This window comes from Euleptes europaea, chromosome 1, assembly GCF_029931775.1.
Source record: "Euleptes europaea isolate rEulEur1 chromosome 1, rEulEur1.hap1, whole genome shotgun sequence".
NCBI classification, from domain to species: Eukaryota; Metazoa; Chordata; class Lepidosauria; order Squamata; family Sphaerodactylidae; genus Euleptes; species Euleptes europaea.
In genome coordinates, this window is record NC_079312.1 from 91,945,459 (window position 1) to 91,959,255 (window position 13,797).

At 46.1% G+C, this 13,797-nt stretch overlaps 1 protein-coding gene and 1 pseudogene across 1 annotated transcript in view; one reads left to right on the forward strand and one right to left on the reverse strand.

The window, feature by feature from the left end:
• The window catches only part of TGFBI (transforming growth factor beta induced), a 52,004-nt gene extending 48,923 nt beyond the window's left edge, over positions 1-3,081 (reverse strand). Inside the window, exon 1 of the mRNA XM_056861397.1 lies at positions 2,957-3,081. Within this exon, the coding sequence (XP_056717375.1) occupies positions 2,957-3,081 (125 nt within the window). The remainder of the gene's footprint in view (positions 1-2,956) is intronic.
• LOC130475842 (40S ribosomal protein S9-like) overlaps positions 1-13,797 on the forward strand; it is a 61,969-nt pseudogene that overhangs the window by 17,920 nt on the left and 30,252 nt on the right.

Sequence of the window (13,797 nt, forward strand, 5' to 3'; positions counted from 1 at the left end):
CAATGGCTTCAGTGTTAGGTTTGGATGTGGGAAGTCTTCATTTATTTCTTTACTTTGTTTATATTCCAACTTTCTCCCCAATGAAGACCCAAAGCAGCTTACATCATTCTCTTCTCCACATTGTTATCCTCTGTTTGTTTGTTTGTTTGTTTGATTTCTTGCCCGCACTCCCCGGCAGAGGCCAGGTCACATCATTTAAAATGTATATCAGACATAAAAATTTAAAACAATAAAATAACATTTTAGCTCAAACAAGGCAAGTCTCAAGGTGGTGTTCCAATTCAACCAACTTGACCGAGTAGACAGGCAGGCCACTCCCTCAGATGGATTCCAGCAAATAATACAGAAGGGGGGGGGGAATAGGGAAGCCTATGAGCTAGGGTAGGCTGACAAACCTATGAGGTAGGGTACACCGTGAGTATGTGATTGCCCCAAGGTTACCCAGTACCCTTCCTTGGTAGAGTGGGCATTCGAACCTGGGTCTCCCAGATCTTAGTCTGACATTCTAACCACTACACCACACTGGCTTTCCATTTGAATCACCACTTAAAAATGAAGCTTACTCTTGAATTTCAGGCAATTGTTATCTCTCAAAACTACTGCATTGTATTGCATGGAACATTCGGTGGGTATTAGAGGGGACGTTTTGTGTGAAGAATGGTGGTCTCCCGTCCAAGTACCGCCCCAGCTCTGCCCCCAGGAATGCCTCGCCCCATGCCAGCGCAGGCTCCCATTTCTGGGATTTCGCTGCCGGTGTAGCAGCACCGGTGATGGAGCTCCTTGGCATTGGCGTGTGTGCCCCCACATCGGCATGGTGGCACCTACGCTGGCATGGAATCATGCCAGCTCCTAACGAGCTTCAGCTCCCTCCCTTCAGGATTGCAGCCTTAGTCATGTGTAAACTGGGCCTTTAATTCATTTGAAATCTGAGCCCAATGCTTGCTGCTGCAGAACATGCTCTTAAGTTAAAGGATGTCAAGGAAAGTGAATTACACATTTAAACAAACTAAATCAAACTGATACATGCAGGACATTGAAGTTCCAGAAGGCTTTAGACACAAAAGAGACAAATAACTCATATTTAAATAGCAAATCATATTAGCCCTAAGAATATCAAAAGCGCTCTTGTCCTCTACAGCACAGGAGCTGAAAAGTCAGCAAGATTGGAAAGTATAAGATGCCCTCCTCTAGTTGGTTCTTTTGCTGTCATATGTACATAGATACAAAATAGTCCTGGTTGGCATTAATGGTACTACATTAGGTTCAAGAGGGGGGGTCAGTGCTTGGAAGGGAGACCGCCAAGGAAGACTCTCCAGAGGAAGGCAAATGGCAAACCCCCTCTGCATCTTGGGAGTACATGAGAACCGCTTGATACTGTGTGGGCTGTTACTTAGGGATGATCGTTTAAGACCTTCATTACTTAGAGCCCACATGTCTGAAGAACTGTCTCTCCCCATAAGGCTCCCAATGCCTCATCCCAACAAATAAGTAGCACTGGGATGAGGATCTCCAAAAGGTACAGTCCACTTAGGAAGGGAACCACAATTCAGACACTCTCAGAAACACTGAGTTTGGCCCTTTTAATGTCAAGCAAATGTTGGTTGCCCTGACATCATATCTGATATTATCAGATCTCAGAAGCTACACAGGATGAGTCCCAGTTAGTATTTGGATGGGAGACCACCAAGGAAGCCCAGGGTTGCTACAAAATGGCAGGCAATGACAAACCAACCCTGTTTATCCCTTGCCTTGAAAACCTTACAGGGTTGCTGTAAGTTGACTGTGACTTGATGGCACTTTCCACCACCAAATGTTGGTTAGAAGTTCCATTGGGATTTTGCTGATTTGCTCCCAGTCATCTCACCACCATCTAGCATCCAAAACAACTTGAAGGTAAATTCATTTTTTAAAAGTCTGCACATTAACCTCAACAAAGTTCTGTTTAAATATCAGCGCAAGTGTTTTTGAATTTTATTTTCTGGTTTTAAATACTGTCTCATCCATGGCAAATGTACTTATTGTGCAGAGCTTTTCTTTGGCAGGAAGAGTTCTGCATAACTTGAAAACTTCTCACACCGCATAAGAAACCTTAATTTTCTTAACTTCAAAGACTATTCTTTTGAGATCTAGGAACAGGGGAGATGCAGCTCACCTTTTCAGCAGGACTCCTCATCTTTATAGCCCCCAGGCCAAGCAGTTTCCTCACTTGTTTCCGAGGCAAGCCACATGGAAACTGCAGTCTACCCACACTGCACGGACTATTTTTCCTTTAAAAAACAAACTTTTCCTCCCCCATTCCATACCCATGAAAGCAGCCATGCACTTGCAGGCCAGCAAGGCAACTTTCAAAGGCCATTTATTCATGGAAGGTTTTGCATTGAATTTGCCACTCTATAGATGCACGTTTTCCCCATCTGAATTCTCAAAACTCTGCATGGAGGCTTATTGTTGAGTTTTGAGAATATGGATGGGGGAAAAGTGCATCTAAAGAGTGGCAAACCCAGTGCAAAACCTTCCATGAATAAATGGTGAAACCCACCTTTCCGCGGGATAAGCCTGCAGGGCTAAGTGCAAACTTCACAAAGGAGCAATCTCGATTCCTTTCTGGTCCAGTTGCACAGAAGGAGCGCTGCCTTCGAGAAACTCCAGCCTAGAGGCTTCGGCTTCGTTTCCGTTTCTAGGAAAACTTGGGAAGCATCCTCCCCCCGCCCCCCCCCCCGCAACAACTGAGGTCACACATGCAAGGGAAGTTCGGCCTTGGATCTGCCGCTCTCTAGATGCCCATTTCCCCCATCCCCATTCTCATCAGCCCCCCTGCAGAGTTTCTGCGAATCCGGATGGGGCAAGTGGGCATCTAGGGAGCGGCAGACCCAAGGCGTCAACGGGCCGCGCTGCCAAAACGCAAGCGGGGGCCGCTGGGCTCCAAGATCAGAGCGACCTCCCCTCCCACGCTTACCCTTGATGCCTGCCCCGGATCCGGCTGTGGTGCAGGATCTGCTGGTAGGGCGACCTGGCCGCCCCGGCGACGGTGACCCAGGCGGCCAGGGCGACCGGGAGCAGCAGCAGCAGCCCCGCGCGCATCTCGAGGGCTGCGGGAGAGCGAGGCCGGCGGCGGCGGCGCGGACGAAGGAGCCCCTGGCCAAGGGGGGACGCGCCGTTAAATCAGGGCGCCAGGGGGCGGCGCTCCGGGGCGGGGCGGCCTGCTCAGCCCCCGTCCCGCCGGGCTGCCAGGCGAAGCCGGCCGGAGATCCCGAGAGAGAGAGAGAGAGAAAAAAGTGGGACGTACTAAACCTAGGAACAGCGCTTGCCCATAGACAACACATAGAGAATGCATGCTTACCCATTGGGACAACTCACAGTGGGTCGCCGGGTTAGTCTGTCTGGAGCAGTAGAAAAGGGCAAGGGTCCAGGAGCACCTTCAAGACTCACAAGAATATTTCCTGGCAGGGTAGGAGCTTTCGGGAGCCGCAGCTCTCTTCTTCGGATACAGCTAGAATGTGACTCCATCCGCTTGTCTGAATTCACTCTCCTCCACTTAAAGACCGATGGAGTCACATTCTAGCTGTATCTGAAGAAGTGAGCTGTGGCTCTCGAAAGCTCAGACCCTGCCAGGAAATATTTTTCACAGTGGGTCGCCGTGTTAGTCTGTCCGCAGTAGTAGAAAAGGGCAAGGGTCCAGGAGCACCTGCAAGACTCACAAGAATATTTTCTGGCAGGGTAGGAGCTTTCGGGAGCCGCAGCTCACTTCTTCAGATTCAGGCATTCTCTATGGGCAGTTAGAAGTGATCTGTGGCTCACGAAAGCTCCTACCCTACCAGAAAATATTTTTGTTAGTCTTTAAGGTGCTACTGCTCTTTTCTACTACAGAAAATATTTTTGTTAGTCTTTAAGGTGCTACTGGACTCTTGCTCTTTTCTATTACCCATTGGGAATAGTGGAAACCACGTTTGCCAATAGGGAATAATGACCCCACTGCTTGCCAATAGGGAACAATGACACCAGTATTCCCTATTGGCAAGTGTGGTCTCTGTTCCCTATTGGCAAGCGTGGTTTCCACTATTCCCAATGGGTAAGCATGCATTCCCTATGGGCAGTTATGCATTGTCTATGGGCAAGCGCTGTTCCTAGTTTTTAGTACGTCCTGAAAAAAGTTCTGTTGGGTTGTCTGAAGCTGGTCCCTCCTGACTTTCTGTCTGGGCAGCCTGCCCCCCCTGCCCACCCCCCTCCCCATGAGAAGGTTCCGTTTACATGGCAGGAAGAAGAGATTCAAGCTCGGACACTTGCGGCCTGCTGCGGCTGGTCGCGTGGCCTTGGGCAAGTCTCCTCGCCTCCGTGTTCAGTCTACAGGGCCTACCTCGGTGAAGTTATGGTGAGGCTCTCAGCCCAAGTGCAGACTGCCAAGTAATGCTCAGATGCGACATAGGCGATGCAAAGTGTGTGTGCTGGTGTGATAAGCTGTTAGCATCAGTCCTTTGTCATTTCTAGAGAACTTTCCGTGAAGGTTGCCACCGTTTTCTCTGGTGGTGGACTGTGCCTTCCAGACAGGGTCGGGGCTGTGGCTCAGTGGTCTCAATTTCAATCTTTATTAAAAACAGTCATAGACCAGCGCAACACAATTTACCATTAAAACCCTTAGTGTTACGCTGTACCCACAGGTTAATACAAATAGTAAAAAAGTTGTTTGGACTCTTTGCGTGGCTCAGTGGCAGAGCATCTACTTTGCATGCAGGTCCCAGGTTCATAGAATCATAGAGTTGGAAGGGACCACCAGGGCCATCAAGACCAACCCCCTGCACAATGCAGGAAATTCACAACTACCTCCCCCCTCCACACCCCTAGTGACCAGAAGATGGCCAAGATGCCCTCCCTCTCATCACCTGCCTAAGGTCACAGAATCAGCATTGCTGACAGATGGCCATCTAACCTCTTCTTAAAAACCTCCAGGGAAGGAGAGCTTACCACCTCCCGAGGAAGCCTGTTCCACTGAGGAACCGCTCTAACTGTTAGAAAATTCTTCCTAATGTCTAGGCGGAAACTCTTTTGATTTAATTTCAACCCGTTGGTTCTGGTCTGACCTTCTTGAGCAACAGAAAACAACTCGGCACCCTCTTCTATATGACAGCCCTTCAAGTACTTGAACATGGTTATCATATCCCCTCTCAGTCTTCTCCTCTTCAGGCTAAACATACCCAGCTCCTTCAACCTTTCCTCATAGGACTTGGTCTCCAGACCCCTCACCATCTTTGTTGTCCTTCTCTGGACACGTTCCAGCTTGTCTACATCTTTCTTAAATCGTGGTGCCCAAAACTGAACACAGTACACTAGTTGAGGTCTAACCAGAGCAGAGTAAAGCGATACCATCACTTCGCGTGATCTGGACACTATACATCTGTTGATGCAGCCCAAGACTGCATTTGCCTTTTTAGTTACAGCATCACACTGCTGACTCATGTTCAGTGTTTGGTCTACTAAGACCCCAAGATCCTTTTCAATCCCCGGCATCTCCAGTTAAAGGGATGAGGCAAGTAGGCGATGGGAAAGGCCCCTGCCTGAGACCCTGCAGAGCCACTGCTGGTCTGAGTAGGCAATACTGACTTGGATAGACCAAGGGTATTATTCAGTATAAAGCAGGTTAATGTGTGCCTTGTACAGAGGCATAACAGGTAGAAATTAGATTACTGATGCTGTCCTCATTTTTGCATATTAAGTTATTGAAAGGCTGCTTCTGATATAACTGTTAAAGATGCATAAGCCCTGCCAAAAAAACAAGTGTTCCCCATATCTCTGAGCAGTGACAAGTTCCAAGCTTACATGGGTTGGTTCCCTTGGGAGGAAACAGCTGCATTTTGCTTTATTCACAGATACACAGACAGAAGGCGATGGGGAGAGGAATAGATGTTCTCCTACAAGGCAACCCCACAGATCCCCAGGGCAAAAGAGATCCTGCACTCACCATCTTCAGCAATGGCTGCTTGCTTCTTCTGCATGTCTCTCCTTTTCCAGTCAAACAAGTTGTTCTGCCTCCTCACACAGACTTCCTCTGGCCCCTGTGTAAAGTGCCGTCAAGTCACATCGGACTTATGGTGACCCCCGTAGGGTTTTCAAGGTAAGAGATGTTCAGAGGTGGTTTGCCACTGCCTGCCTCTGCATGGGCTGAGAAAGTTCTGAGAGAACTGTGACTGACCCAAGGTCACCCAGCAGGCTTCATGTGGTGGAGTAGGGAATGAAACCTGGTTCTCCACCGCTCTTAACCACTGCACCACACTGGCTCTCATGCTAGCAACCCTTCTAGTACTGTGCAAAGTAGGCTTGGATCCTGCAGACACAAGGATTGCAGATCTTTCCCGTGTGTCCCCTCCAGCAGTCCTTTCTGATCCAAGAAAGTTTATTCTTGGGGTTGTGAGACTTGCATGGATTCATAGCTAGGCAGATCAGAAAGCAGAGTGCAGCTATACTGAAGAAAGAGGCAGAAAGGGGCATTTTGTCCCCATTCCCCTCTGTGTCTCCCTCGTCCTTTCCACTTCTCGTATTATCTTTGTTTGCCCCCATTTTCCAAGTAAAAAACTAAACTGAGGAACTATACACAACCAATGGTTTTAGTGCTGCAGCTTAACATTGTTGTTCTTCAGTGGAGTTTTTTTGTGTTGCAGATTATGCAGATTATGCTCAAGTAAATATTAACAGGGAAAAATATAAGGTGCAATATAAGGAATAAGAGGTAAGCCTCTTAGGGCAAAGGCAGGGGAGTGATACAGAATGCAGGGCAGGAATTTCTTTGCCAGATTTAAAAATGCTTAGTGATGCATAGGAGCCATCATTCATACATGAGATAAACACACCTGGACCGTGTTAAACAAACCCTTCTCAGTGTAGATTCCTTATATTTTAGAGAACACATGGAGGCCTTGCTCAGATCCCTTTCAGTTAGGGTCTACCTAAACTTCGGCTGAGTTTATCCATTACAAATGGGTCATTTTCTCCTCATCTGTCACTTATCAGGCTAAGCAATACTATCAGTGCAATCCTAAACTAAGTTACTCTAGTCTGTCCATTGAAATTAATGGATGTATACTGGAGTAATGGATGTCAACTGGATGGTTCAGGCTAGCCTGATCTCTTCAGGTCTTGGAAGCTAAGCGGGTTCGATTCCCCATTCCTCCACATGAGCAGCTGGTTGGTTTCCCCACTCCTACACATGCAGCCAGCTGGGTGACCTTCTCTCTGAACTTTTTAAGCCCCACCTACCTCACAAGTTGTCTGTTGTGGGGAAGGGAAGGAGATTGTAAGCCGGTTTGATTCTGCCTTAAGTGGTAGAGAAAGTCAGCATATAAAAACCAACTCTTCTTCTACATCTTTTAAAGAAAAAATGCAGTTTGATTCACAAAATGTAGTACTCTGTCAAATGAGATGCACCCATTTGTAGTAGTTTTTAGAAGTCAAAATAATGTGACTTGGAAAAAAGCTGACAACACTATTTATCAGAAACTTGTTCTGAGCTAGTAAGTATTCTTTGCTGGTAAAGGCTGGAATTGCTTATTCCTTTCAGCCAGGTTATCAGACAAATGGGGAATGGGGAGGTTCAGAAAGGCCTTAGGCTGTGGGTTAGATCCAGAGATCCATGGGTACAAGGAATGCACATCTTTCCCTTTTTCCTCTCTCCCCAGCTGAACTTTCTGACCTCAAGAAAGTTGATCTCCAGAGTCGCAGGACCCTCATGGACTTATAATAGCCATGTGGGTTGAGGGGCTGTGCTGAAGAAAGTGAAGGGGGCAAAGTCACCCCCCTTCTGCCTCTTCCATCACAGCAGCTCTGTGGACAAAAGTGGGAAGGTGGAGCAATTTTGCCCCCTTTCCCTCCTCTGAACATCCCTGTAACTATAGGGCTATTCATCCCTTCAGATCCTGCCATTCCAGGAGTCAACTTTCTCAGGGTCAGAAAGAATGGTGTGGAGGTGGGGGGGTTAAGGGAAATTTCCGTCAACTACTTGCACTGATGGATTACTGGATCCAGCTGTGGTATGCTTTAAATCTTTCAGTCTAACAAGAAAGTAAGAGCAAATCTCTTCACTAGCATTAATACCCTAGTGATTGTGGAACCAACTGAAAGTACTGAATTTTTTTGGATCTGGGTTTACATTTTCACTTACTAGTGTGACTGCTCTGGAGGGGAAAGAATCTGATCATTTCGGATATTGTTCTCTTAATGCTGGTCTGGCCCTTTATTTGTGTGAGGCCCAGGACAACTGCTCCCACTATTCCCCCTTTTAAAAAGCCCCCCCCCACCTTTTCTCTCTCCACCTTTGATGCTCTACTAAGGCCTACTCCAACTCCTCTCCCCACCTTCTCCATACTCAAGACTTTGCCTTCTTCAGCGATAAAGCTGAATATCTGATTTCTCTCCCTCCACCATCTTGAACCTCTTCTGAGATATTCTTCTTCCTGCACTCATTCATTTCTTTTCCTCTTTCTTTCATCTCATTTGATTATCCTATTGACAAAACAAACTATACTCTCATTTTTATGCTATCTCTTCCCAGCTTCTATTTGCCATCTTCCGTGACCTTCATTCTCTTTTACAACAATATTCTACTACTCTCTAAGTCCTTCCTTACAGCATTCAAACATGTCATTGCTCCCACAGTCTCAAAAAACCACACCGTGACCTTCCTTTTTATCTTACCATACACTGAACATGAGTCAGCAGTGTGAGCAGTGTGATGTGGTAGGTAAAAAGGCAAATGTGATTTTGAGCTGTATCAACAAATGTATAGCGTCCAGATCACGTGAAGTGATATTGCTTTACTCTGCTCTGGTTTGACCTCGCCTACAGTACTGTGTTCAGTTTTGGGCCTCACAATTTAAGAAGGATGTAGGCAAGCTGGAACGTGTCCAGAGGAGAGCAATGAAGATGGTGAGGGGTCTGAAGACCAAGTCCTATGAGGAAAGGTTGAAGGAGCTCAGTATGTTTAGCCTGGAAAGGAGACGGCTGAGAGGTGATGTGATAACCATCTTCAAGTACTTGAAGGTCTGTCATGTAGAGGATGACGTGGAGTTGTTTTCTGTTGCCCCAGAAGGTTGTACCAGAACCAATGGATTGAAATTAAATCAAAAGCGTTTTCGGCTAAACATTAGGAAGAACTTACTAACAGAGCGGTTCCTCAGTGGAACAGGCTTCCTCGGGAGGTGGTGGGCTCTCCTTCTTTGGAGGTTTTTAAGCAGAGACTAGATGGCCATTTGTCAGCAATGTGATTCCGTGAACTTCCCAAACAATCCTAATCAGAGTTACCCCCTTTGATACCCAGTGATTTCAATTGACATAGTTACACCTTAGGACAGTATGGTTGGGAAGTGAACTCTGTGTGTTCCATTGAAACTGTCCAAACTAAAATAATTGATTTCCTCACTGCCAAATATTCTGTCCTCAGTATCCTTGATCTCTCTATCACCTTTGATCACACACTCTTGTTTGATGTCATCCACCTTTTTGTGACTGTGTTCTTCAGAGGTTCCCTTCCTCCCTGTCTAATTGCTTTTTCAGTATTTCCATCAAGCTTTTGTTACATACATCAGCAGGTAATGTTTAGAGAGAATATTGCCAGTTTATTAATTTGGAGTTGTAATTCACAGAATTCTTTAACTGGGAGGGAGAGAGAAGAAATATTCAAACTACAGGCTCCTCTGGAATCTCTTCAGTGCCATAAATCACTTTATCCCTAAACAGCACCTTTGAGGAACACTATGGGCCACCTTCCTCTGCCATTTCTCACCTGAGGCACCACCTACGGTCCCTCTAGAGACCTTATAGAGAATGTCTGGTCAACAGGACATTGGTGGACATGAGGGAGAGGAACAACATGAAAACGATGTAATGTAGGTCCTTGATCTTGCCAAACAAAACCTCCCTGGCAATTTCAGCTACTAACATAATGACTTTTACTCCCAAAACTGACCTACATTCGAGTCCAGTAGCACCTCTCTAAGGCTAAGACCACAAAGATTTTCAGGGTGTGAGCTTCCAAGAGTCAAAGCTCCCTTTGTCAAACTCTTGAAAGCTGAGCTTTTGAAAACCCAGACCCCGAAAATCTTGTTGGTCTCTAAGATGCTACTGGACTCAAATCTAGCTGTTCTGTGACAGACCAACATGGCTACCCTCTGAAACTACCTCCCTCACCTCTAACCTCCCCCTCCTCCCTTCCTGTTCTCATAATCTGGAAAGCCTTCCGCTTGGAAAGCACCTCCTGAGCATGTGTCCACCCTCCTTTCACCACAAATGAATATATGGTCCAAAGGGGCAGTTCAAAATAGGGTTTGGAAATACTTGGAGATTTTGGGGGTGGAGCCTGAGGAGGGTGTGGTTTGGTGAAGGAAGGGACTTTAATGGGGTATAATGCCATAGAGTCCACATTCCAAAGCAGTCATTTTCTCCAGGTGAACTGATCTCTGTCGCCTGGAGATCAATTGTAATAGCAGGCGATCTCCAGCTACCACCTGGAGGTTGGCAACCCTAGTTCAAAAGGAAGCAGGGAAATATAGAATGCACCAGAGTCTTCTGTGAAACACGCAGATGGGCAAGAGCATAGGATAGGTTTGTGTTCCACTCAATAGCATACAAACTACAGAGAGGACAAAGATTCAAGGGTCAAACTACACACTACAGGTTGTGACTGGGCTCTTCAACCTGACTTTCAGTCAGTCAGATGTCAGCTGCAAGTTTCCTGCTAGGAATCCAGTTTCCAAGCATGTGTAACCCCACTGAGATCAGGACCACAATACACAGCCTGGGAGGGGGGGGGCTTCCGTCTCCCTAGGGTTGCCAGGTCCCTCTTTGCTACTGGCGGGAGGTTTTTAGGGTGGAAACTGAGGAGGGCAGGGTTTGGGGAGGGGAGGAACTTCAATGCCATAGAATCCAATTGGCAAAGCAGCCATTTTTTCCATGGGAACTGATCTCTTATCAGCTGGAGATCAGTTGTAATAGCAGGAGATCTCCAGCTAGTGCCTGGAGGTTGGCAACCCTAAGTCTCCCCATACCATTTCCCCTCAATATGGCTCCAGGGGCACAATCTGCCCCATTGACAGCTGCATGTATACTAATGTGCTAAATGTACAGTTCCCCAATGGGACAAATAGCACCAGGTTGAAGCCACTTCTCCTCACACACCATGGTCTTGTCCAAATTGTATGTTTGAGAATTGGTCAATTCAGGGATATCCAAAATACAACTCATGGAAAAACCATAATGTATACTTTGCCCCCCGCCCCAGGCTGTAATTCTGAGCACAATTACTAGAGATAAAGCCAGTGAATTAAGTTGTTGAGTTCAATGGGACTTACTTCTGAATATGCTTGGGACTGCACTACTACTGATCCCAAGTCAGTATCATACCCAGTAAGCATTGCAGTTTCTCAATGCGGTTGTTATTTTCTGAAAAAAGCAAGTGTTGTTATAAGCATTCATTCGGGAATACTTTTCTAACTGTCTCACTTTTGTGGATATACTGGAAATATTGACTATGCACACGGACGTACCAAAAATGTTTTTGTGCTTTTTTTCTCAAGCCAAAGTAACAGCCAAGAAAAGGCAGCAGTTCCAGAACAAGTCAGGAAGCAAATTTCTCCCCAAGGTACCTCGCAGAGCCAAACAGAAGAAGCCTTTAGCAGTGATACAGCTTTATTATTTGGAAAGCCTTTTTTTCCCCTTCCGTAAGCAAAATGCGCAGAACAAATGACTGGACTATTTGCAAGGAGAATACTGTTGCTGTTCTTCTGCGTAGGAAGGCCAGGCGGTTGGTAGTCATTCCTAGGGGATTTCTAGCACCGTTTTCATGTGTTGATGCAAGAGGTGGGATGTTTGGTCAGCCACACAGAAACAAAGCAGAAAAAATGGTCAGGCACAATGGCTGTCAAACAGTTACTAAATATTTACAGATCCAATAACCACAGTCTTTTCCATCAAGCTTTACATTACATCTTATATTTTCTCCATATATTTTACCTCTGAGAAGAGCTGCCGCTTTTCCTGTGAAATTTCTGGCTTTTCATCAAGAATGGTTTTTGCATTTATTCGAATATTATCCAAGTGGTGTTTTTGGAGCGGTGGAGTCTGATCTGGAGAAGCGGGTTTGATTCCCTACTCCTCCACATGAGCGGCAGAGGCTAATCTGGTGAACCTGGTTGGTTTCCCCACTCCTACACACGAAGCCAGCTGGGTGACCTTGGGCTAGTCACAGCTCTCTCAGCCCCACCCACCTCACAGGGTGTCTGCTGTGGGGAAGAGAAGGTGATTGTAAGCCAGTTTGATTCTTCCTTAAGTGGTAGAGAAAGTCAGCATATAAAAACCAACTCTTCTTCTTCTTCTTCGTCTTCTTCAATACCTTTCCAATGCAGTTTTTCCGAGTCAAGGCATTTTTCCCAGAGATGCTTGATCTCTCACTACTGCATGCTTTCTTGGGGCACTGATTGGGTACTTTGTCCTGTGACAGAGGAGTCATTGGCTACAAAGGCAACACAAACGGAAAGTGAGTTTGCAGAATCAGATTTCTTTCCGTGTAAATATAAACCCATTGCTGGCAATAAGAAGTGAACGGCAGGTATAAATCATATCAGAATTACATGTAAATGGGCATTTGATTATTTTTTTGGCTAAAGTTTTATACAATTAATGCCCAGGCAGAGGAGAAAGACATGCACACAGCTGGAAGTCTTTTGGATGTTTTTTTTTTTATTTTTTTTGATGCAGCTAATCACCTGGCTTAATGGACAAGCTGGAAATGGAAACGCAGTTTTGTGGATTCTCTTGGGTGCGCAGGTTTTTGTTGAAAACCAGCTTGCCTGTCTGGGTGATCAACTGTAGTAGGAACATCTCTAGCCGCCTGCACCTTTCTTGCCCTTGCTTACTATGGCTGTCCAACTGCTGTTTCCAGGACACTGCCTTCTTACTCTTCCCCTGCATTCCCTCCTCCCAATTCATGCCAAGAGAGAATTTTGATGGTCAGAAAAAATCAGCTGGCACAAGAGAAGGAGGGATGGTGACTCATCGACAGAGCATGTGGGTTGCATGCAGGCTCAATTCCTGGTGCCTCTAGCCAAAGGCAGTGGCAGACTGGGTCTAAAAATATTGGTTGTCAGGAGACAAAGGTGGGCCCACCCACAACTATAAGACTATCATTTAATTTTTGTAAGAAATAAATAAAATTGTCAAAAAATACATAAGTGGAAAAAAGGTACAATTAAAATTTTAGTTGCATACAGTAATAGTATTGGAACTTGTATTATATTTTCAAGCTACTAAAAGGTCATTAACATTTTTAACATATTGTCTAATGTTTAAGGGGGGTCATTTCATCAGGGGCCCACAGGGCCCACTTGCCATCGGGCAAGCTGACCCCCTGGCCAGTCCGCCACTGGCCAAAGGAACCCCAGGCAGCAGGGGCTGGGAGACCATTCCTGTGTTCAAGAACCCAAACAGCCAGACAACACTGGGCTAGATAGTCTAATGCTATAAGGTAGCTTCATGTGGTCAGGATAAAATGATACACGTGTGGGCACTTGTACAGTTCTTGCCAACATACTGGTTCAAGGAATCCTGCCAGCTTAAAATCGCCATGCATTGGAATGCAAGCTGTGAAGGAACGTCTCCATCTTCCGATTTCCCCCCCACAAAGGCCAGTAACTGTCATCCTGTAAGGGGGAATTAGAGCCTCCAGTTCCTACAATTCTGTGGTCAAAATCACAACAATGAAACTCATAAAGTCAGTATAGGTTTGTGGTGCAGTTAGCACTTTCCATGTGGTTCCTTCCA